The 23785-nt window shown below is 37.4% G+C and overlaps 1 protein-coding gene across 6 annotated transcripts in view; it reads right to left on the minus strand.

Moving 5' to 3' along the window:
- PKN2 (protein kinase N2) overlaps positions 1-23785 on the minus strand; it is a 157442-nt gene that overhangs the window by 61338 nt on the left and 72319 nt on the right. For 4 of the 6 annotated variants that reach the window (XM_014532603.1, XM_014532604.1, XM_014532605.1 and 1 more), the window contains exons 3-6: positions 10622-10791; positions 2989-3106; positions 2526-2671; positions 2221-2434 (exon numbers count right to left, since the gene is read on the minus strand). In XM_014532603.1, coding sequence (XP_014388089.1) covers positions 2221-2434; positions 2526-2671; positions 2989-3106; positions 10622-10791 — 648 coding nt within the window. Of the gene's footprint in view, positions 1-2220; positions 2435-2525; positions 2672-2988; positions 3107-10621; positions 10792-11615; positions 11708-23785 lie in introns of all 6 variants that reach the window. The other 2 variants (XM_014532606.1, XM_005885314.2) reach the window with 2 other exon arrangements.

A 23785-nucleotide genomic window follows, 5' to 3' on the forward strand; every position in this document is an offset into this window, starting at 1 on the left:
TTTAGCTTCTATAATTGAAACTTTGTTGCTTTGAGTGTAGCTTAGAGCTGGCCGCGGCAGGCGGGGAACCTTGGCTTCCTCCATCACTGGAGCAAGCAAGCCTCCTGCTCATTCGAGCTCCGTGGCTGCAGGCCGCCATCTTTGTTGGCAGTTAATTTGCATATCTCACTGATTAGCCAATGGGAAGTGTAGCGAAGGTACGGTCAATTACCATGTTTGTCTATTATTAGGTAAGATAGTCAAAAGGTGGAAACAACCTAAACATTCATCAGCTGATGAATAAGTAAACAAAATCTCGTATATATACCCATACAATGGAATATTATCTATACTAATAAAAGCCTAGGTGGCCCTCGCGCCCTCACAAGATGGCCGCCCCCATGTCGTCACTAGATGGCTACCACAAGATGGCTGCTCCCATGTTGTCATAAGATGGCCGGCAGGGGAGGGCAGTTGTGGGTGAAGAGGTCAGCAGGGGAGGGCAGTTGGGGGCAACCAGGCCTGCAGGGGAGGGCAGTTAGGGGCGACCAGGCCAGTAGGGGAAGGCAGTTGGGGGCCATCGGGTCGGCAGGGGAGTGGTTAGGCATCAATCAAGCCAGCAGGGAGCGGTTTGGGGGTGATCAGGATGGCAGGCAGAAGCAGTTTGGAGCAATCAGGCAGGCAGGCAGCCGAGTGGTTAGGAGCCAGCAGTCCCAGATTGCGAGAGGGATGTCCCAGATTGAAGAGGGTGAAGGCTGGGTTGAGGGACACCCTCCCCCCTGCAGTGCACAAATTTCATGCACTGGGCCTCTAGTCCTATATAATAAAACCCTAATATGCAAATTGACTGATGGAATGACTGGCTGCTATGACGCGTACTGACCACTAGGGGACAGACGCTCCTTTTTTGAGTGTCTGCCCCCCAAGAGGGAGGTGACCGGTGATGGCTATTGGGGGGGCAGGGCCAGCCAGCAGGCGGTGCCAGGCTGCCAGCCAAGGCGGTTACCAGTGGGGGCCCCCTGATCGCCCTGCCTGCCCATCGCCCCACAGATGGCCCTGATCACCAGCCAGGCCTAGGGACCCTACCCTATATATTGGGTACAGTCTCTTAGATTTAAAAATTATAACCTGGCAAGTCTACTCTAACACTGAAAAAAACAGGATGATGCAGAGATGACATGCATGGACTCTGGCTTGCACATTTTGTGGTCAGCCCTGATTCTGACACTTATAACTGTGTGACAAAGCCAATTACTTAACTTCTCTCTGCTTCAGTTTTTCCACCCATAAGATGGGGAAAATGGTACTACTGCCTCAGAAGGATCATGTTATGTACTACTTTTTATAATCAGGGCAAAAAAAAAATGTAGCTTTCCATACAACAGCAAGATGCCTTTCACCTGTATGAAAAATATGGTCACTGGTGTATGCAGTGTCCCGGATTGCGAGAGGGATGTCTGACTGCCAGTTTAGGCCCGACATCCCCCGAGGGGTCCCAGATTGCAAGAGGACGCAGGTTGGGCTGAGAGGACCCCCCTTCCGTGCACAAATTTCATGCACCGGGCCTCTAGTTTAGCCATAAAAGAAATGAAGCATTGCCCTAACCGGTTTGGCTCAGTGGATAGAGCGTCGGCCTGCGGACTGAAAGGTCCCGGGTTCAATTCCGGTCAAGGGCATGTACCTTCGTTGTGGGCACATCCCCAGTAAGAGGTGTGCAGGAGGCAGCTGATCGATGTTTCTCTCTCATCGATCTTTCTAACTCTATCTCTCTCCCTTCCTCTCTGTAAAAAAATCAATAAAAAAAAAAAATGAAGCACTGATACATGCTACAAGCACAAACCTTGAAAACAGTACACTAAATCAAAGAAGCTAGACACAGAAGGCCACAAAATGATATAATTTTGCTTAAAGGACATATCTAGAACAGACAAATCTATTGAGACAAAAGCCAATAGTGGATGCCAGGAACTGGAGGGGAAAGGGGAGTGGATATGGGGTTTCCTTCTGGGGTAATGAAAATGCTCTGTAACTAGATAGTGGTGATAGTTACACAACATTAGAAATATACTAAACACTTCTGAATTGTATATTTTTAAATGGCTAAAGTAATTCATTTATGTTATGTGTATCTCCCCACAATATTTTTAAAAATCTGTGCACAAGTTTTTATTCATTTATTAAACTAGGACCAGATGTAGCCAAAAAAGCACCAAAAATAATCAGAAGATATATACTACATACCTGTTAGTGCTGCTGGTTTGGATAGCGTACTATATTGATTTTGTGTAGATATCATACTTTGGCGTGGACTTAGTGTTGGTGATGCTACAAGTGAAAGCTCCTCAATAATGATACTGCTTTTGGGATGATTCTTGGGAAGTTCATTTAATCTTTGCTCTAATGAATACTTTAAAAGGTCCAACTTCTGACTTGATTCATTAAATCTTGCTTGAGCCTTGGACAGGGAAAAGACAATTGTTATTACTTAAGTAACTACATTCTTTAAGTAGTATATTTATTAAGTTAAAATTTTTATTTAAAATTACTTCTGAAAGTGCTTTTCTGTCTGTTACTTTTCCTGAGCCAAGTAATTTCATTACATTCTTTGCACCTTCTGCGACTGCAAACTCTATCCTAAAATGATGCCTTAATTCTTCCATCCGAAGTTCAAGAGGACTTATGACAGGTTTTGCTAGAGGAGAAAACAAAAACAAAGTTAATTGAACCCACGTCAAAGTTTACTTCACTTTCTAATATGTAGTGATTAAAACTCATCAATAAAAAAAAATGAATTCTTATATTAAAAGAACAGTGCTTAATACACTGAATATAACAGATACAATTTTGATATAGAGCCTTTAGATCAAAACTCAAAGATTGAACACATAAGATAAAACATAATGCCGCCTCCCCCTCAATTTTAAACGCTGTGTCTTTTTTACATAAAATTATTTATCATATCATATTGCCCATAATCATCAGAATAAAAATTTATCTCTATCCCATCACCATTGTCAAAAGCCAATTCATTGGTCTGGACTGCCTGAAGAATCTGCATTCGTATCACTTCTATTTTTGTCTTGCTGTCCTGGAGCAGTTGCTGAGCTGTGCCATGGAGTTTCCGATCCTTTTAAAAATAAGTTTGAAAAGGTAAGCAGATAAAGAGACAAAACATTTTCACAGATTCTAAATAAGATCAAATGATATCAGCAAATGAAAAATAAGAGTTCAAAGAACACTGTGAACACTATAATATATGTACTTGTCGATATATTTATTTTAAAAAGTCATCAAGCAGAAAAGGTGATAAAAGAAAAAAACAACTTCATTAGTTAAGACAATTTGAGAGAAAGAAGTAAGTCTTACTACTGGTTTTTAAAAAATCCAAATTCACATTTGTAATTTTCTTTCATTGCTTAACACAAAAACAGAGAATTTTCATATACCAGGGCCAGTAACTCTCATATTCAAAAGCACTGTATGTGAGCTGTCTCAGCAACTAAGCCTGAAATTTTTAGAAAATCTCTTCCTTTCCCATTACATTAAGTTTCATGGAGCTTCACACATTTTAAAAATAGCTAATTGTAGACAGTATTTGTGTTCCTTTAAATTCTGACAAAGGAATAGGAAATAGCATTTGTCAACATTGGTTATGATGAGAAAGGTCCCTAGAAACTCTTGAATGTCAAAAAATGAGACTTCAGTAAAGTTAGGGTGGAAATTATAGTGAATACTGTCATCTCTTAAGACTTTAAGAAAGGTCCTGAATTAAGTGAAATGGCATTATTGTGCTGTACACCTCAGTTTAGTTATAGTAACACTGAATATTACTGACAGAAGTGTGGTAGGCAAAATAATAACCCACCCATAGAAGTCCATATCCTGGAAACTTGTGAGCAGATAAAGCAGATAAATTTTAAATTTGGAAATCAACCTATATTGTGAACATGTTACCTTACATGGCAAAAGGGGAATTAAGATAGTAGATAGAATTAGATGTTAGTCACCCAATCTCAAAATATAAAGATTATCATGGATTACCCATGTGGGCCCAATGTAATAAGAAGGATTTTTAAGGGTGGAAGAGGAAGGCAGATGAGGAGGTAGATGAGAAGAACTGAACCTGCTATTGTTGGCTTCAAAGCTAGAGGAAGGGGGCCATGAGCCAAGGAATATGGGCAGCCTATAGAAGTTGGGAAGAACAAGAAAGTGAATTATCCCCTATCTTCCATAAGAAATCACAACTCTGTCAATACCTTGATTTTAGCTCAGTGAGATCCATTTTAAAATTCTCAATTTCAAAGTTGTAACATAATAAATTTGTGTTGTTTTAAGCCATTAAATTTGTAGTAATTTGTTACAGCAGCCATAGAAAATACAGGAAATTTTCTTCAGAAGTTTCATATAAAACAAATGATGCTATCTCCTATTTAGACAGTTACATTAGTTCTCAAAATCTAGTAGGCTTCAATCCACAAAAAAGGAAATGGTAAATAAAACTGAGCATAGTTAGGAAGCACTTATTTTACAAGAAAGGCCAATTTTCCAGCATCTCTACTTTTATCACTACTAATACAACTAGCATTAATTTAGAAATAAAATAGCATATAATCAACCTATATTGTCCAGGAGACTCAAGACTGGAAGCTAAGAGGCAAGCGCCAGATATAGCATCATTTCAATAAATCAAACACACACATAGTATACTAGTACTATAAAGGGCAGGATGAGAGATATATGTGGTGGGAGAGATACTATTGCTATTATATACAAAATAAAAGAAAAGAAAATAACCTAAAGTATATTATATTAAACACCAAACTAGGTTGATACACAGTGGAGGAAAAAACAATTAGCAAATTTATAAATTTTGCTTCCATTCTTTCTTGCTTCCAAGGTTAGTCATTTAAGAAAAAAAACTTGTAGTCAGATTTTGTTTATTAAATAAATTTAGATTTCACACCAAGGAAATAAACTAAAATAGTTTATTAAGTCCCTTACCTATTAATTTATACCATGAAGAAGTGTACACACACACACACACACACACACACAATTTGTTAATTATGCTTTACTAGTAATGATACTATCTTGAATTTGGTGTTTGTCTATGGTTTACATATGCTTTTATGAATACACCTATTCACCTTTCAAATTTAAAATGAAAAGATCTTTCTCTTTAATTCTACCTCCTATCCAGGATTAGGAACATCAGACAAACTAAAGACTTGAAATAACTTTTCTTTGAGACCAGATCAGAGTAAGAGAAAAAACTCAGTATTCCGAAGCTCCGAATTTATTAGGGCCAAATATGTTTTGCAATCAGATAGACTTATACCCAAATCTTAATATATTTATAACTTTTGGGTTAGTTACGTATCTTCTACAAGCTTTAGGTTTCTTGAAGAAATTATGTAAATGGAAATACCACTCTAAACTATACAGCTTTTGTATGTATTAGATAAACTAACAGTATATTACCTAGCACATGAATGGCATTAAAATGTTCTTTTAGAGCAATAAAAATCATGATTACCTTATTTTAATAAAGTTCTAATGTAAAAGTATAAATATTAAGTAAACTATATAATACTATACTTTTAAACTAATCTACTTTTATTATTTTATCAGTATGTGAAAAGACAGTAGCCTTATCACTTACTTTTTTGAAAACACTCTTTTCTTAACTATTTCAATTCAACATGCAAGAAAGATCGTTTGTATTTCATTTTTAAAATAAGTGAATTTTCCCACAGATTACTGAAGATCTGCACAGATGTCAAAGTATGATGAAGGCATTTAAAACTGACATTGGATATTACCTGTCACAAGCAATTTACAGTAACTACATGTCAGTTTTCTGGTTTCAGGCATTCCTGTATTTTTTATTGAGCACCTAATATGTTTGAGGTAAGAGATAATGTAGTTCCAAAGTACATCAACTGGTTTATGTATCAGAGGAATACTTGCTTTTATGCTAAAACTTTGGGAAGATTTTTACATACATTAGTTTGAACCATATGAAAATGCTGTTATCTGACTGATTTTGAACAGCAATCTCATGTGGTTCAACCTAATAAAGTAGTTACCTAATGTTAATACTCTACAATGCCTGATAGTTATATTTCCAATGTACAATATTTTTTCAATTTATAAAAAACTATTTTTGTTTTGCAAGTCATAAACTACATCACACACAGAGCTTTCAGAAATAAATAAATAAACCAACACTATCTTTATTTTGCCATCACATATTTATGGCTTACTTTGTAAGTGTTAAATGTGGTCACATCCAGTGAAAATAATTAATCAGCTTAACAATTAATTAATTAAATAATTAATCAATTATGATATACCCTATAAAACTTAGTTTGACTGAATAGATATAATTATTATATGTATCAGAATGTTAAAAGTAGCCAAAGAAAAATTCGAAGATAGAATCATTTTTTTTCCTTTTTAGTCCTCACCAGAGGATATGCTTACTGATTTGAGAGAGAGAGAGAGAGAAAGAAAAAGGGAGAGAGAGAGAGAGAGAGAGAGAGAGAGGAAGTGGGGGTGGGGGAAGGGGAGAGGGAGACAGAAGGAAAGAGAAACAGAGAGAGAGAGAAAGAGAAACATCGATGAGAGAGAAACATCAATCAACCAGTTGCCTCCCACACATGCCCCAGATGGGACAGAATCTGTAACCTAGGTTTGTGCCCTGACCGAGAACTGAACCTGCAATTTTTTTTGGTGTATCAGACAATGGCTCCAACCAACTGAGCCAGCCAGGGCAGATAGGATCAATTTTAGCTAAAGGAATCCAGAAAGGTTTTGTGGGCTATTAATATAGATAAGATTGGAATATGTGAAGATTGGAAGATTGGGGAGAGGGAGGCCTGGGTGGATGGTCAGGTATTTTCAAATGAGAAATAAGTATAAAAGACTTGGGAGCATTTTTTAAAAATGTGATAGAGGCTAGAAAGAATCCCAAATTTTAATAAATAGCTTGGTTTGTCATCTGCCTATATGAAAGAGAAAACATCTCTTCAACATGCCTATTAAGCCCTCAGAGATTATTCTGAAAACCAATGTTGCTACTTAGAGTCATGAAATCTACATTCTGTTGTTAACATGAAAAAGAAATTGATTGTGTAAATTATAACCTTAACTAGTGGTAATGCAATGACAGGGATAAGGAGAGAAAGGTTGCTGTTTCGCATAGGATAGTTGTATAGAGCTTGCTAAAGAGATAGCATCTCATGAGAGATTATAATGAAGCAAGAGAGAAAAAGCCATGAAAGTTCTTGGGAAAAGAGATAATGTAGGCAGAAACACAGTAAATACAAAGTCCCTGAGATAAGATCATGCTTGGTATGTTCAAGGTATCCAAAGAAGCCAATATAGCTAGAGTGTAAGGAGAGAGAGTCAGTGTTTTAAAAGATCAGAAGGCAGTGAGGGGTAAATCATGCATGAACTTGCAGAGTCACAGTAAGGAATTTTGTTCTAAGCATGATAGAAAGTCCTTGGAGGGTTTTGAACAGGAGTATAAAAATATCTGACTTACCTCTCAAAAGAGCAATTCTGGCTATAACATGTATTGGGGTAATAATTTGGTCATACAAAATTCAATAACCAAAATTCTAAAGATGTCTATTTACTGCCAAAGTGAATTAATTATCCATGTCTCTAAATTTGCTCCCGGTCGTGAATTACTACCATTCACCAGTCAGTCTACATACCAATCTAAGAATCATTATTGACTCTGCCTTCTTCCTCATATTCAGACACCACATATTTATTCTATCTAAATTGCTTTGACCCTGCCTTCTTTGCTTTCATTGCTGTTACAAGAAGGATGAAGCACGTTTAACCCAGACTACTACAAAAGCCTACTTAAACTTGATGCCAGTAGACTTGAACGTCTCAAATTCATGTCTGAGGAAGATGGATGTAAACTTTCTAAACTTTCTAAACTTTAAATCTGATTATGTATTTTCTCAGCTAAAAGTCTTTCAGCAGCTCCCCATATCTCATAAGACAGAATTTCAGATGCTTAATTTTGTACCAAGTACTTTATAATCTGGTTTGTCTTTCAATTATGCTACACCTCTCATTATATCTCACTCACTGAAAGTTCTCCCAGTGGAGAACAAAATAAAAAAGTCCCGCTGAAATCACCTAGAGGACTTTTCTGAAATAAAATGTGCCTTTATGGAGATTCAGATTTGTTCTCCCATAAAGGCATGGCCTTTCATTGAAAATGGCCATTACAGTTGATGATTGTTACTATTATTAGAAGTACATTCTACCTACCCTCAGATATGTTGGATAAGAAATAAGTTGAGAGCCTGTTAATAGCCATATGAAATCACTTCCATTTCTTAGAACAAGCCATTGTTTTGCACAGTTCCTTACCCTGTATATACTAGGTTTACCCAGATCAGTAATTCCTTCTTAAACTCCAAATCATACTTAAAATCTTATACTAACACTTTAATGATTTCTTCTGACAGATAAACAAGGTGACACTTCACCTTCGTATGTAATCTCTTATACTATAAACCAGCCATTTTCAATCGGTGTGCCACAGAATTTTTAAAACATGCAATACCTCAGAAATTGTAGAAGCTGTTAATATGTTCTGGAACTCCACTTGAGCCAATCTCAAATAAATGAATCTTTAATTAAAGACAAAAGCTATTGTAAAATTATCTATTTGCTTTAGCAGGCTGCTCATAGCCCTGTTCATTCTGGGCCTGTGGTTATCAAAAGTTACCTATGTATTTTAATATGTCCATACCCCTGCTCAACTGGGGGTAGGGATGGAGGGAGGGAGGCCCACGGGCCACTCTGAGAATACGGTGAAATCTATGGCTTGCTCATTCATCCATCTGCCAACATACACACTTACTAGCACTTCTCCTATAACCTCAAAGGGTTCATTAACCTCTCAATCTAATTCATCAACCCTACATGAAAAAAACCTTACTCCAGAGGGTGGTAGCTGAGTTACTTTAAAACACTCCACATAATATGCTGCATTCACAGCTCCAAAAACACAGTGTTTGCCTTAAAAAGTCCAAAATAACACTGATAAAAACAAGAGGTCAATATTAAAAGTAACACAGAAAAACCAACTCTGCGACTCCAGAAATGTTCAAAGTGAGTGAAATAACATGCTATCAAATATAAACAAATATACTTCTCTAAAAATAATTTAAAAATTCTTTGGAAATACTGCATATAATCTCATTTTCATAACTAAGATTTTAAAATCTTATTTAAAACATATACACATTTCTTTCTTTTCCATCCTCCAAATTTCATTTGGGTGGGTAAGTAAATGGCTCCAAACAAAGATTTCCCCCATCCCCGATTTCAAATTCTTCCTAAACTAAAAACAAAATAAACAAAACAAACAAATGCCTAAACTTTCATTCTGAAATTACTTAAGAAATATCTATTAACATATATAAGAAACACTGATTTGCAGAGCCAAGAATCTTTGAAGTAAATTAGTTGAGAGTAAAAAGGTGGATTTTATAATAAATTGACCTTTTTAAGACTTTTTGGAAATTACACAACTATAGAACCTGAGATTGGAAAGAACCTTCATGATAATGTATTTCAGTGGTTCCCAACATTTTCTCTTCCACACTATACCTCAGAAAAAGGACACATTTGCAGTAGTGACAATTGCTCCCTACAACACTGTTCTACAATTAGGAATTATATGCCCATAACATCTATGCCTTATAAGAACCCACAGGTGTAGTCCAAAAAATCACTCATGCCAGAATGTCCTATCTTTTAATTTGTCCTTTTCTAAAAACCTGTATGTAGTGATGGAAAACTTATTAGAGCCTAAATATCTATAATAATAAAAGCATAATATGCTAATTAGACCAGATAGCCAGATGTCCTTCTGGACGACCTTCCAGACGAAGCCGGGGCTGCGAGGGCTGAGTCCCCATCCGGCCTCTAGTTTTAAAATAACCTTTTTGTTTTAGAATAATTTTAGAGTTCCAGAAAAGTTGCAAATATGGAGAGTTCCTATGTACCCTTTACTCATATAGCTAAAAGTATTTTTTGATTGGTTTAGGTAGAAATAAGTTATTTTAAAAAACATTTGTTTCCAACTTGTTTTACAGTGTACTTGTTTATATCAGCAATTTTCACCCTTTTCATCTCATGGCACACACAAACTAATTCCTAAAATTCTGTAGCACACCAAAATATATTTCTTGATGATCTGATAAAAAAAAAAAAAGGATACTTCTGATTCAGTCACACCAGAGAGATGTTGTTGTGGTGCCTGTTGTCATTTTTTTTAATTTGACAATCTAAGGAAAAAGAGGTCAGTGCCTCTGACAAAATAGTCAGGTATTGCATGTTTTTAAAATTCTTGAGGCACACCAGTTGAAAATCTCTGGTTTATAATATAAGAGATTACATGAGAAGGTGGAGCATCACCTTATTCAACCTTAGCTGTGAACATGTACATCAAATAATTCAAATTTATTGCCCCTGTGTATATATCCACAAATGACTGTGGAAGTATCATAAGTACTCGTCAGGTTACAGACAAATTTTATTGGGTAGGTGAATTCACACTTACAGAATCTAGGAATAATGTGAATTGACTGGATACACTTACATTTATTGTACCTACCTTTGAGGATCCATTTGAATACATCTGTATCATGTTCTCTGCACCTTGTTTTACTTTAAGCTCTATATCCAATTGTTTTTTTAAGGCCATCAATCTATTATTGCTAGTAGAACAACGAGGGTCACTACTGGGAGTGTCTGGAGTCCTTGGGCAATCTGTAAATTAAAAAGTATGTTAAAATTACTTACTAGGACTAATTACTGCTTAAAATGGGAAGTTAACATTTTCAAAGAATAAAGAATTATGGGGTTTAAGATGAGTCTGAAGTTACCTAAGTGGAATTTTCTTATGCTTCCAGATAATATAAAAATTCAAACCAAGAAATATTTAAGTAGAGTTGCAGGACCATTTGCCAGGATACTGTAGAAGTGATTTTGTTAAAACTGAAGTTGAATTAGATTGCTGCACAAAGTTTTTCCAACACTATTATTTTTAAATTAAAACAATTTAACTCGTCTATTCAACAATTAAACTAAATTCTCTACTCACTAGCTAATTAGTTTGAGAATAAAGATTAAAATATACAAATTCCAATGAAGTAATTCTTTGTAAGTAGAATTAAAATACTTCAAATATAATGCTTGCATTAATTAGTAATAACCAAAGCATACACATAAAAAGCCTTCACATTTTTTTCTATGAGGATGTTCAATAGAATGGAAAATTTTTCAAGGATAATAATTCATTGATATCACATTGATGGTAGCAGGATATAGGAAGACCAAAAATTCAAGTTCATGGCTTATCATAAAGAATATAGTGGTTCTATTAAGAAAGAACAAAAAAACTTTAAGTAGAACACTAATTATTCTGGGTAATCCATTATTGCTGAAACACTTCTAATAGTTTTACCATGTCACTAAAATTCTTCACATGAAAGTTATTTTGTGTTTTATCCCCTCTAGGTCCCTTGTTTATTAAAAAAAAGAAGAAGAAAAAGGGAAAAAAAGCTAGAAGACTAAAGACCAGGGTACCAGACCTGGTTTAGTTACAAGTAACTTGGTAATCACTGGAAAACTGCATAATCTTCAAGTTACTTAACCTTTGTTCTTCAGGGTTTCTTTCTCTCCTCTGCAATAAAAGATGATGTGACTTACTGATTTTAATGAACAAATTTCATATTTCATTTTATACTCTTAAAAATTTACTAGTTCAGAAATATTTAAACATAATTTGTTCATTAACTTAAAAAAATACAGGTGCTATGCTAGATATTGGTGTAATATAATACTATTTCATCATTAATATATTAGTTTACAAGTTGTTAAATCCTGATCTAAGTGCGTTATAAACCCATTAATCCTCATAAACAGCCCTAAAAGGAACATTACACCCATATTACAGAAGAGAAAACCAGGGCAAAGAGAGGTTAAAAACCTTGCTCTGGGTTAAACATCTACTAAGTCAATCTTAATAATTGCTGTGCCTCGCTGCTTTTGGTACTTAAAAACCTTGTAAACAATTTTACTAGCCTGTGGATAGGTGCACAAACTTACACATATGACAGTATAATTATACACATACAACTATATGTATGTATATGTACTAGTATGCATATTAATACTTAAAATAAGTATTAATTCACATTTTACACATCAGGAAACAGGCAAAGTCAGTTATTAGCTGAAACTAATCAAGAAAGGTTTCTATTGTAACTGAATTTACCAAATTACAAATGAGTCACTTCAAAAGTTGATTTTCTACACGACAAATTATTATAGAAAACTGATAAATAAGGTAGGTAAGATATTAGAAAGGCTCACAAAGGAACTATGTAACATATTGCTATGGACAGAATTTTTGTGTTCCCCCAAAAGTTACACGTTGGAGCTGTAATGTGATGGCATTTGGAGGTGAGTCTTTTGGGAATTAGGTAATTGAGGGTGGTCTCTCTCTGTCATGTCCGGATACAGTGAGAAGACTCTATGTACTAACCAGGAGGACCTTCACCAGAACTCTGATCATGCTAGCATCTTGATCTGGATGTTGCCAGCCACCAGAACTTTGAGAAACAAATTTATGTTTTTTTAACCCACCCACTCTGTGGTATTTTGTTAAAGCAGCCTGAACTAGACATACATATACTGTATATATACACTGCTATAGTTGTTAAGAATGCCTAGGTTTAAATCTCAATTGATGCTGAGATTCAGTATAAACCATGTAATATGGGGTAAGTTACTTAACACTGTGCCTCATTTTCTTCATCTGTTAAATAGTGAACAAGCATCAATCTCACAGGATTACTGTGATTAATTAAGTTATATGTAAAGAGCTTACAAAAGGGCATAGTGCATAGTAAATATTCAATAAACATTAATTAGTAGTCACTGTAGGAAGTGTAAGCATATCTCTGTTGAGTCCATAAATTGCACATCATAACAATGACTGAACAGTTAAGTGTATACAGATCTGTGAACAGGTTTTCTTTCCTTTTTTTTTTTTTTTACATAAATGTTACAAGAAATCAAAACCACACAAAATTTGGTATATAATTTATAATAAGCACATTTTTTTCTAAATATATTTTTATTGATTTCAGGCGGGAGGGGGGGGAACCATTACTGATGAGAATCACTGATCCGAAGCCTTCTGCACTCCCCCTACTGGGAATCCAGCCTGTAACCCGGGCATGTGCCCTGACCGGGAATTGAACTGTGACCTCCTGGTTTATACTAGTAGACCGATTCTCAACAACTGAGCCACGCTGGCCAAGCAATAAGCACATTTTAAAAATACATATATTTTTATTGATTTCAGAGAGGAAGAGAGAGGGAGAGAAAGATAGAAACATCAATGATGAGAGAGAATCATTGATCGGCTGCCTCCTGCACACCCCACACTGGGGATCGAGTCCGTAACCGGGGCATGTGCCCTTGACCAGAATCAAATCCTGTACCCTTCAGTCTGCAGGCCAACACTCCATCCACTGAGCCAAACCAGCTAGGGCAATAAGCACATTTTAAAAAAGAACTGGAATGCATTCAGAGTAGAAGGCCCTCAGTCGAAAGGAGTTGAATAGATACTGGTATTTAGCATAGTATGAGAAAGAGAAACTGTTGCCTAATCATTTGAACATTTGTCTATAAAAGTAGCTGTCCATTTACTATTTCTCCATAGGGCAGAGAGTTAGACCCAATGGGTAAAACCAGCAAGAACAAAAATTTTATCAGAGGATAAAGAGAAATTCCTTAAATTTTGAGTTATCTAACAATGAGACGGTTTGCTTTACTATTAATAAGATTCCTTGACTCTGGAAGCATTTACATTGAAGCTAGATTGCAATCTATTAAAGATGCTAAATAAGAAATTCTTGCACATTAAAGCAGGTTGTACTAAGACATTAAATACCTACTGATTCTAATATTTGTAATGGTATTACAATATCTATCACTTTTTATGAAAATTATGTCCTAAAAATTACAAGAACACAAGAAATACCATTAATGGTAATGGTTCTTAAGGTCAAAATGTCTTGGTTGCCATATCCTCTGGCTGCTACTTATTGGTATGGTCTTGATCATACACTTAACATTTCTGTGTTGTAGTTTTTTCAGCCACAAATTGGGGTTATTGTAAAGATAAAGTCGGTACAGTCTTAGACCAATGTTTAGGGCTAAATAAAATTACATGTCAGGGCTCAGTTAAGTAGCTGTATTTCTGCTCATTTAATCTTCAAAGGAGCTCATAAAGGTTTGTAACATAACCTAATTTTGCAAATAAAAGAAACACACCCAGAAGCTCAGAGAGGTTAAGTAATTTGCAAAGGTCACAAAAGTGTTTGCTGAAGCAGACATATATCTTGTTTTATAAAGCCCACTTTTTTACTCATCTAGAAATTAGATAACAACTTAGCTGTTTTCCTCAGATTTCACCCATTTTCCCATTTAACCTCCTACTTTTCTTCTCTCCAGTTTTCTTTCTTATAGGTATGTTAAATTTACAACATATAAAACATATGGTTGCCAGCATATTTCTTAAATACTTTTTTTCATAGTGAAACATTTCCAAACAGGAGTAACTAGAACTCCCAATTAATGTCCTCTTCATTCAAAACAAGAAATTTAAAAGAATTCTATAAGATGAAATTATTTTTCCATTCTAAGAACTGCCTTTAAATTACAAGAGCAAATGTTAAATTGACTCTCTCTCTCTCTCTCTTTTTTTTTATTTTGGTTAATCCTCACCCGAGGATATTTTTCCATTGATTTTTAGGGAGTATAGAAAAGAGGGGGAGACAGAGAGAAACATTGATGTGAGACAAACCCATCAATTGGTTGCCTCCTGCACCAGGGCCTAAGCCAGGGAGGAGCCTGCAACCAAGGTACGTGCCTCTGACTGGAATTGAACCCGGGACCCTCTGGTCCGCAGGCCGACACTCTATCCACTGAGCCAAACTGGCTAGGGCTAAATTGACTCTTAAGTGTATACTTTGCCAATTAAAACTATACCTCATGATTAAGACTAATGAGGGTCCAAATAAAGTTTCACTTTCATAGCTAGGCATTAAAGGCCTTATACTGACGAGATCTAAGTTAACTGTCCATTACTAATTTCCTGTCAAATTCTACGCTCAGTTAAAAAATAATTTATATCTCTTTACCTCTGAAAAAGCAATGCACTTGACTTCCTCCATATTATTTTCAATTCATCTGAGACATTATTTTCTTCAGGAAACCTCTAATCATCCCCAATCTGATCAGGTGTCCTTTCTAATATGTCTTCAAAGTACATTTTCATCCCTCCTTGGTGCTATGTATAATATAGTATTATAATAATTTATTTTCAGGTTTGTTTTCCATATGGAGTGCTGGGATTTATTCATAACTATTTTAATGGATGAGTTTAATATATTATACTAGAGGTCTGGTGCATGGATTCGTGCACATTGAAAGGAAATTAATTAGAAGATGGCCAGTGGGGTGGGACTGCTGTCCATCCCTGGCCAGCAGCACCTGGGGCGGTGCCAGGGCTCAAAAAGTGTCTGTGGAATGAGCAGGGTCCCTCTGGCAGGTGGGGTCCTTCGGCCTGGCCTACAGGGATCAGGCCAAAACCGGCAATCCAACACCCCTGTGGGGTCCCGGAGTGCGAAAGGGCACTCTGCAAAGTTGCTGTCATTTGGCAGCTCCTGCGTTGCGCATCTGCCCCCTGGTGGTCAGTGTGCGTTATGCCTACCGGTCGGTTGCTTAACCTTTTATATACATACTAGAGGCCTGTTGCACGAAGAGATTCGTGCAATAGGCCTTCCCTTCCCTTGGCTGCTGGCACCAGGTTTCCTCTGGCACCCAGGACCCAGGCCTTCGCTCTGGCTGAGTTCCAGCCAGAGGCCCCCACCCCCAGCCGTCAGGCCTCACTGCTCCGCTGATCCCGGGCCTGTGAGGCCTCGCGGCTCTGCTGATCCCGGGGCCGTGAGGCCTCACTGTTCAGCTGGCTTGGGGGCCATTTGGCTTCGCTCCACCGCTTGGAGCCTACGTATGCAAATTAACCACCATCTTTGTTGGTGGTTAATTTGCATATCGCCCTGATTAGCCAATGGGAAGCATAGCAAAGGTACGGTCAATTACCCTTTTTGTCTTTTATTAGCTAGGAAGGACTAGGAGCCCAGCGTGCGATTCAAAATCGTGTGGCACCGCCCACCCTTGAGTCACCAGTCCGGCCCGGCTTTGTTCCCCGGGCCCCGCAGCAGCCGTGTCCGCTGCCGGTCTGGCCCTGCCTCCCTCTCCGGCCCTTGAAGCAGCCCACCCCCAGCACAGGAACGCGGAGGCCCCTGCCGCCCCGCCCCCAAAGCTGTGCGCACAAACTCCTCCTGTCCAGTCGAACCGTTATGGCGTCCCAGTTAATTAGCATATTTCTCTATTTTTATATAAATGACAGAAAAAGAGCAGATTAATTCTGAAAAAAAGTCCATTTAAAAATGGGGTGAAGAGTGCCCTGGCCAATGTGGCTCAGCTGGTTGCAGTGCTGTCCCGTACACTAAAAGGTGGTGGATTCAATTCCCAGTCAGGACACATACCCAGGTTGCAGGTCCAATTCCTGGTTGGGGTGAGTGTGGGAGGCAACTGATGAATATTTCTCTCTCACATCTATGTCTCTCCTATCCCCTTCTCTAAAAAATGGAGAGGGGACAAAAAATGAGGGGTTAAGAGACACAAAGGGCAAAAAGAAAAAATGTATCTTACTGTGGTTCAGATGAAAAGAAGAAAAATGATGATTCAAAGACAAGTATATAATGAGATAACTACAAATTTTCCAAAGCATATAAAAGAAACCAATACAAACACTGAGTGGCCAGATTATTATGACCACCCCATCAGTACTTTGTTGGGCCACCTTTTGCCTTCAATCCTGCAGCGATTCTTCTTAACATTGACTCCATGAGATGTTGAAAGGTGATGCGAGGAATCTGACACCATGCCTGATGAATAGCACTGTCCAGTTCTGTGAGATTTGATGGTTGTGGAACCAGCTGCCTGATGGCTCTTCTAACTTCGTCCCACAAATGCTCAATTGGATTGCGATCTGGTGATTGCGGGCGCCACCTAAGCAAGGTAAAGTCTCCCTCATGTTCTTGAAACCACTCCTGCACAGTTCGAGCACCTTAGCATGGCGCATTGTCTTGTTGGAAGAAGCCATCTCCATTGGGATACGCCATCAACATGATAGGATGAACCTGATCAGCAACGATACTTAGGTATGTTGTGCTATTCAGACGTTCTTCCACACGAATTAAAGGGCCCAAATCATGCCACTGCCCCCAGCAGCTTGAAGGGTTGTACTCATGCATGGGGGGTATACGCTTTCATGCTGTTTCTGCCAAATTCTCACTCTGCCATCTGCATGATGCAACTGGAAACGTGATTTATCGGACCACATGACTTTTTTCCAATGCTCGACTGTCCAATCCTTGTGTTCCTGTGCGAATTGGAGACGTTTTATCTTGGTAACTGCAGACAGCAAAGGTGTTCGAACAGGCCTTCGGCTTCCTTATCCCATACGATGCAGTGTATGGCTAATTTGCCTACAAATGAACTATAAAATGTTTGAAATACAAACACCAGTTTCTATTTTAGCTGAATGAAATTAACTATGTACTCTTTCTCCTGATAACACAGATTTTCCAACAATGATATATCTTTGAAATACTCAAGATGAAATAAAGAAATCATGTTTTATGTGTGATAGTACTATGAGCAAAGACCAAATCCATTTCTTTGTTGCATGTGGTTAGTATTCATCCCCAAACCTATCATTACATGGGAATCACCTGGGTCACTTTTAAAAATCCAAATGTCGATAGGTAAACACCGCAGACTGCTGCCGCAAACAACCACTTCAAAAATACAACTAAAAGACGGAACGGACATCACCCAGAACCACAGGAAGGCTGGCTGAGGAGAGACTCTTCAACTAGAAGGAAAAATAACAGCACACCGAGGCTCAGAGGAGGCGCAGTGTGGAAAATACTCAGGTGCGGAGGTGCGCGCGCAAAGCGGGCTGGTGGCTGAGAGCGCGGTTGTCGTTTTCGGTCAGGGGGGAGTCTCAGACTCTGAGCTCCAGATACGGGCGAATCGCTGGGGACTCGGACTCAAACGGGAGAAGCGGGAGTGTCTGGCATCAGTTGGAAGGCAGCTTTCCCTCCGAGGTTTGCAGCGGTTCCTGGGGTTCTGAGAAGCAGAGCCTCTGGGAACGGGACTGAGAGGGGCCATAACCGCTCCCTCCGCCCGCCCTGTTGAGCCCGCCCCGCCCAAGCCCTGCGCAGAGCCATTTGCCGGATCGCCTCAGGCAAAGGCTAGATTAGCACCTCCCCAGAGGACAGAAGTTTTCCGCGGCAGACACAGCTGATTCACACAGCCAGTCGGCCTGGTGGTCAAATCCCTCTAGTATTAACTACAACAATCAAGGCTCAACTAGAACAAGACTGCGCACAAAGACCACTAGGGGGTGCACCAAGAAAGCATAAAAAATGCGGAGACAAAAAAACATGACAGAAATGGAGGATATAGAGCTAAAAAACGCAATTTTGAGGGCTTGCAATAAACTTTTGGAGAGCCTCACGAAAACTAATGAGACCCTCGATGCTATGATAAAGAAACAACTAGAAATTAAGCATACACGGTCGGAAATAAAGAATATTACACCCAATAGCAGACCAGAGGAGCGCAAGAATCAAGTCAAAGATTTGAAATGCGAAGAAGCAAAAAACACCCAACCGGAAAAGCAAAATGAAAAAAGAATCCGAAAATATGAAGATAGTGTAAGGAGCCTCTGGGACAGCTTCAAGCGTACCAACATCAGAATAATAGGGGTGCCAGAAGATGAGAGACAGCAAGATATTGAAAACCTATTTGAAGAAATAATGGCAGAAAACTTCCCCCACCTGGTGAAAGAAATGGACTTACAGGTCCAAGAAGCGCAGAGAACCCCAAACAAAAGGAATCCAAAGAGGACCACACCAAGACACATCATAATTAAAATGCCAAGAGCAAAAGACAAAGAGAGAATCTTAAAAGCAGCAAGAGAAAGAGACTCAATTACCTACAAGGGAATACCCATACGACTGTCAGCTGATTTCTCAACAGAAACTTTGCAGGCCAGAAGGGAGTGGCAAGAAATATTCAAAGTGATGAATGCCAAGAACCTACAACCAAGATTACTTTATCCAGCAAAGCTATCATTCAGAATTGAAGGTCAGATAAAGAGCTTCACAGATAAGGAAAAGCTAAAGGAGTTCATCACCACTAAACCAGTATTATATGAAATGCTGAAAGGTATCCTTTAAGAGGAGGAAGAAGAAAAAGGTAAAGATACAAATTGTGAACAACAAACATGCATCTATCAACAAGTGAATCTAAGAATCAAGTGAATAAATAATCTGATTTACAGAATGAACTGGTGATTATAATGAATCAGGGACATAGAAAGGGAATGGACTGACTATTCTTGGCGGGGAAAGGGGAATGGGAGATGCGGGAAGAGACTGGACAAAAATCGTGCACCTATGGATGAGGACAGTGGGTGGGGAGTGAGGGCGGAGGGTGGGGCGGGAACTGGGAGGAGGGGAGTTATGGGGGGGAAAAAAAGAGGAACAAATGTAACCTGAACAATAAAGATTTAATTAAAAAAATAAAAAAGAAAATAAAAAAAAAAAAAAGAAAAACCCTAATTTAACTCTGGTGCTGTGTCACATATAGAAATTTTTTGATAACTGCAACCATAGTAAAACAAAGATTTATATTTTTGATATTTATTTTATATATTTAAATGCCGTTTAACAAAGAAAAATCAACCAAAAAAATGAGTTCGCGTGTCACCTCTGAAACGTGTGTCATAGGTTCGCCATCACTGGTATAGAGTCAAGATATCCCATCAACTCCAAGCAGTAATATACATACAACCTCCAAATTAATGATGGTTTGACTTACAATTTTTTGGCTTTATGAAGGAGGGAAAGCAGTATGTACTTAGCAGAAACTGAACTTTGAATTTTGATCTTTTCCTGAGCTAGTGATATGTGGTATGATACTCTCATGATTCTGGGCAGCATCGGTAAGACACATCTCCCAGTCATCCATGTTATCATGAGTGTAAACAACTGATATTCTAAACTGTATTCATTGTGTTAGATGATTTTACCCAAGTGTGGGCTAATATGTTTGAGGCTAAGATATGATGTTTGGTAGGTTATGTGTATTAAATGCATTTTTTACTTAGGATATTTCCAACTTAATGATGGGCTTATTGGGATCTCACCCATCTGTATAATGTGTGTGTGTGTGTATGTGTGTGTGTTTGGGGACAGGGGGTCCCCACCTAGATACATCATGGTAAAACTTCAAAATAATCAAAGAGAAAATCTTAAGAGCAGCCATAGAAAAAGTGCCTTTAAAGGAGCTATTAGAGTGACAGCAGACTTTACAACAATGAAAGCTAACCCTGACTGGTTTGGTTCAGTGGATAGAGCGTTGGCCTGCGGACTGAAGGGTCCCAGGTTCTACTCTGATCAAGGGCATGTACCTTGGTTGTGGGCACATCCCCAGTGGGGGGTGTGCCGGAGGCAGATGGTCAATGTTTCTCTCCCATTGATGTTTCTAACTCTCTATCCCTCCCCCTTCCTCTCTGTAAAAAAATCAATAAAATAAAATAAAAAATCTATCTATCATCCATCTATCTATCTATCTATCTATCTAAAATGAATGCTCAAAGAAGGTATAATGATAGTTTATGTGAAAAGATATAACTATCAAGCTTATATATTGTAAACTCAGTGAAAATACCTTTAAGAATGAGGACAAAATAATACTATCAAACAAAGAAGGAAAGAATGTTACAAACATAAGCTCTTAAAAAGAAATACTAAGGGATGTATTTTAGGAAGAAAAAAAGTGATACAAACTGGTATATCAAAAGAGAAATGAACTAGGAAAAAAAATGGTTTATAAAAAAGACTACTGTATACATTTTTTAAATGTCATGTAAAGATTTTTTAAAAACAGAATTAAGCCCGGCCGGTGTGACTCAGTGGTTGAGTGTTGGCCCATGAACCTGGAGGTCATGGTTTGATTCCCAGTCAGGGCATATGCCCAGATTGCAGGCTCAATCCCCAGTGAGGGGTGTGGGGGGAAGAGTGCAGGAAGTAGCTGATCAATGTTTCTCTTTATTCCTCTCCCTTCCTTTCTCTAAAATCAATATAAATATATTTAAAAAACACAGAATTAAAATTAAGGTAACAACAACATATAAGTCAGGATGTGTGGGTAGATGGAGACATTCTAAGGCCTCAGAAATGTATGGACACAGGTAAAAATAGTGTTAACATTATGGTCTTTGATGAGTATGCATGTTATATTGTGTAAATTAACCAAAATTTCTAAAATAATGAACTGTTTTTCAAAAATACTATGAAAATGGCAAAAAAGGGGGGGAAGACCACTGAAGCACAAAATAAGATATTAAATATGAACCCAAATATATCGATAATTATTTAAACATAGTAGACTAAACGATCCAGATAAAAGATAACCATACACTTTGTAAAAACAAATAAAAAAGCAAATCTAATTATATGCTATTTATAAGAGACATATCTAAAACATAGTGATACAGAAAAGTTGAAAGTATAAGAATTTAAAAAGGTATTTCATCTAATCAATAAGCCCAATCCCCAAACTATTTTAATAACAGACAAAAGATACTTTGAGGCACAAAAATTACTAGAGATTAAAAAGTCATTTCATAAAGATAAAAGATTCAATTCACCAGAAAGATATACCTATTTTAAATTTATTTTGTGGCTAATAACATGGAGACAAAGTAAAGCAAAAATTGGCAGCATTAAAGAGGATATAGCAACTCCAATGCCACTAAACATTAATTCAATGTTTTTCATAATAGAACAAGCAGATAAAAATTAAATGCTTAACCTATAAATATATAAAGAATAATAGCCAACCAGTGAAGAATATATATTATTTTTAAGCACACACAGAACCATTTAAAAAATTATATATGACCATAAAATAAATCTCAGGAAATTTCAAGGGACCACAATATAATTAATCAAGCAATTAAAAAATAAAAGAAAACTAGGAAAACCCTCCTATGTTTAATGACCCAGAAACACACTTTTAAGTACCTTGTAGGATAACAAAGATATATGAAAATAAGAAAGTATTTCAAACTAACTAAAATTTTAGGTGATATCATCATGACAGCATAATATTTTCCCCTTTTTTGCCCCACTTTTTAAACAATGAATTAAATATCCATCCATGGACAAAACTGCATTTATGTGATTTGAAGTATTTAGCACCATAGGCCAAGGGACATGGTAGGAGTCTTGCCCCATTTAGCTCTGGTAATAGAACTCAGGATCAATCAAAGACATAAAAATAAGACCTGATACCATCATTCCTGAAGCAAATTTAGGGAAGAAGCCCTCAACATTGGTCTTAGCAATGATTTTTTTGGATGACACCAAAAGCAAAATAACCTCAATCTATATCAAACTTTAAGGCTTCTTCACAGCAAAAAACAAGCAACAAAATTAAAAAGCAACATACAGGCCTGGCTGGTGTGGCTCAGTGTTTGACAGTTGACGGTTCAATTCCTGGTCGGGGCACATACCCGGGTTTCGAGCTCAATCCCCAGTGGGGGTTGTGCAGGAGGCAGCCAATCAATGATTCTCTCTCATCATTGATGTTTGTATCTCTCCCTCTCCCTTCGTCTCTGAAATCAATAAAAATATATTTTAAAAAATACAAATGATCTAACTGGCTATCATCAAGAGATAGCAAACTGTTTCAAGACTGTACAGATAAGGGAACCCTTATATACCTTTCATGAAAATGTAAATTGGTGTAGCCACTATGAAAAACAGTATGGAGGTTTCTAAAAAAATTAAAAGTAGAACTACCATATAATCCAGCAGTTCCACTTTTGAGTATATATCTAAGGGATAAAAAACAGGATGTCAAAGAGATATGGGCACTCTCATGTTTATTTGGCATTACTCACAATAGCCAAGATATGAAAACTACTTGTGTTCCTCAATAGGTGAAAATAAAGAAGATGTGGTATGTACGCGTGTACATGTGTACACACACATAAAATATGAAATATTATTAAGCAATGAGAGAAAACTTCTGCCATTTACAACAACATGGTTAGAGCTTGAGGGCATTATACTAAGTGAGATAAGTCAGACAGAGAAAAACAAATGCCATATGATATCACTTACATGTGGACTCTAAAAAGGCCAAGATCTTGTAAAAACAGAGTAGAAAGGTGGTTACCAGAGGCTAGAGAGTAGGGTAATTGGGAAATGCTGTTTAAGCATACAAACTAGAAACTAGTAGATAAATAAGTCCTGAAGAACTAATGCAAAGCATAGTGATTATAGGCAACAATACTGTAAACTCCAAAGTCGCTAAGAGACTAGATCTTAATTGTTCCCATGCCCAATAAGAAGTGATAATATGTGACATGATAGAGGTGTTGGCTAATGCTATAGTGATAATCATATTGCAATATATAAATGCATACATGTTGTACACCTTAAACTTACATATTGCTATTTATCAATTATGTTTTCTATAAAAATATTTAAAAATTTTACATATCAAAACTTTTGTGATGCAACTAAAGCAATAC

The sequence above is a fragment of the Myotis brandtii genome, unplaced genomic scaffold (assembly GCF_000412655.1).
Source record: "Myotis brandtii unplaced genomic scaffold, ASM41265v1 scaffold90, whole genome shotgun sequence".
Taxonomy (NCBI): domain Eukaryota; kingdom Metazoa; phylum Chordata; class Mammalia; order Chiroptera; family Vespertilionidae; genus Myotis; species Myotis brandtii.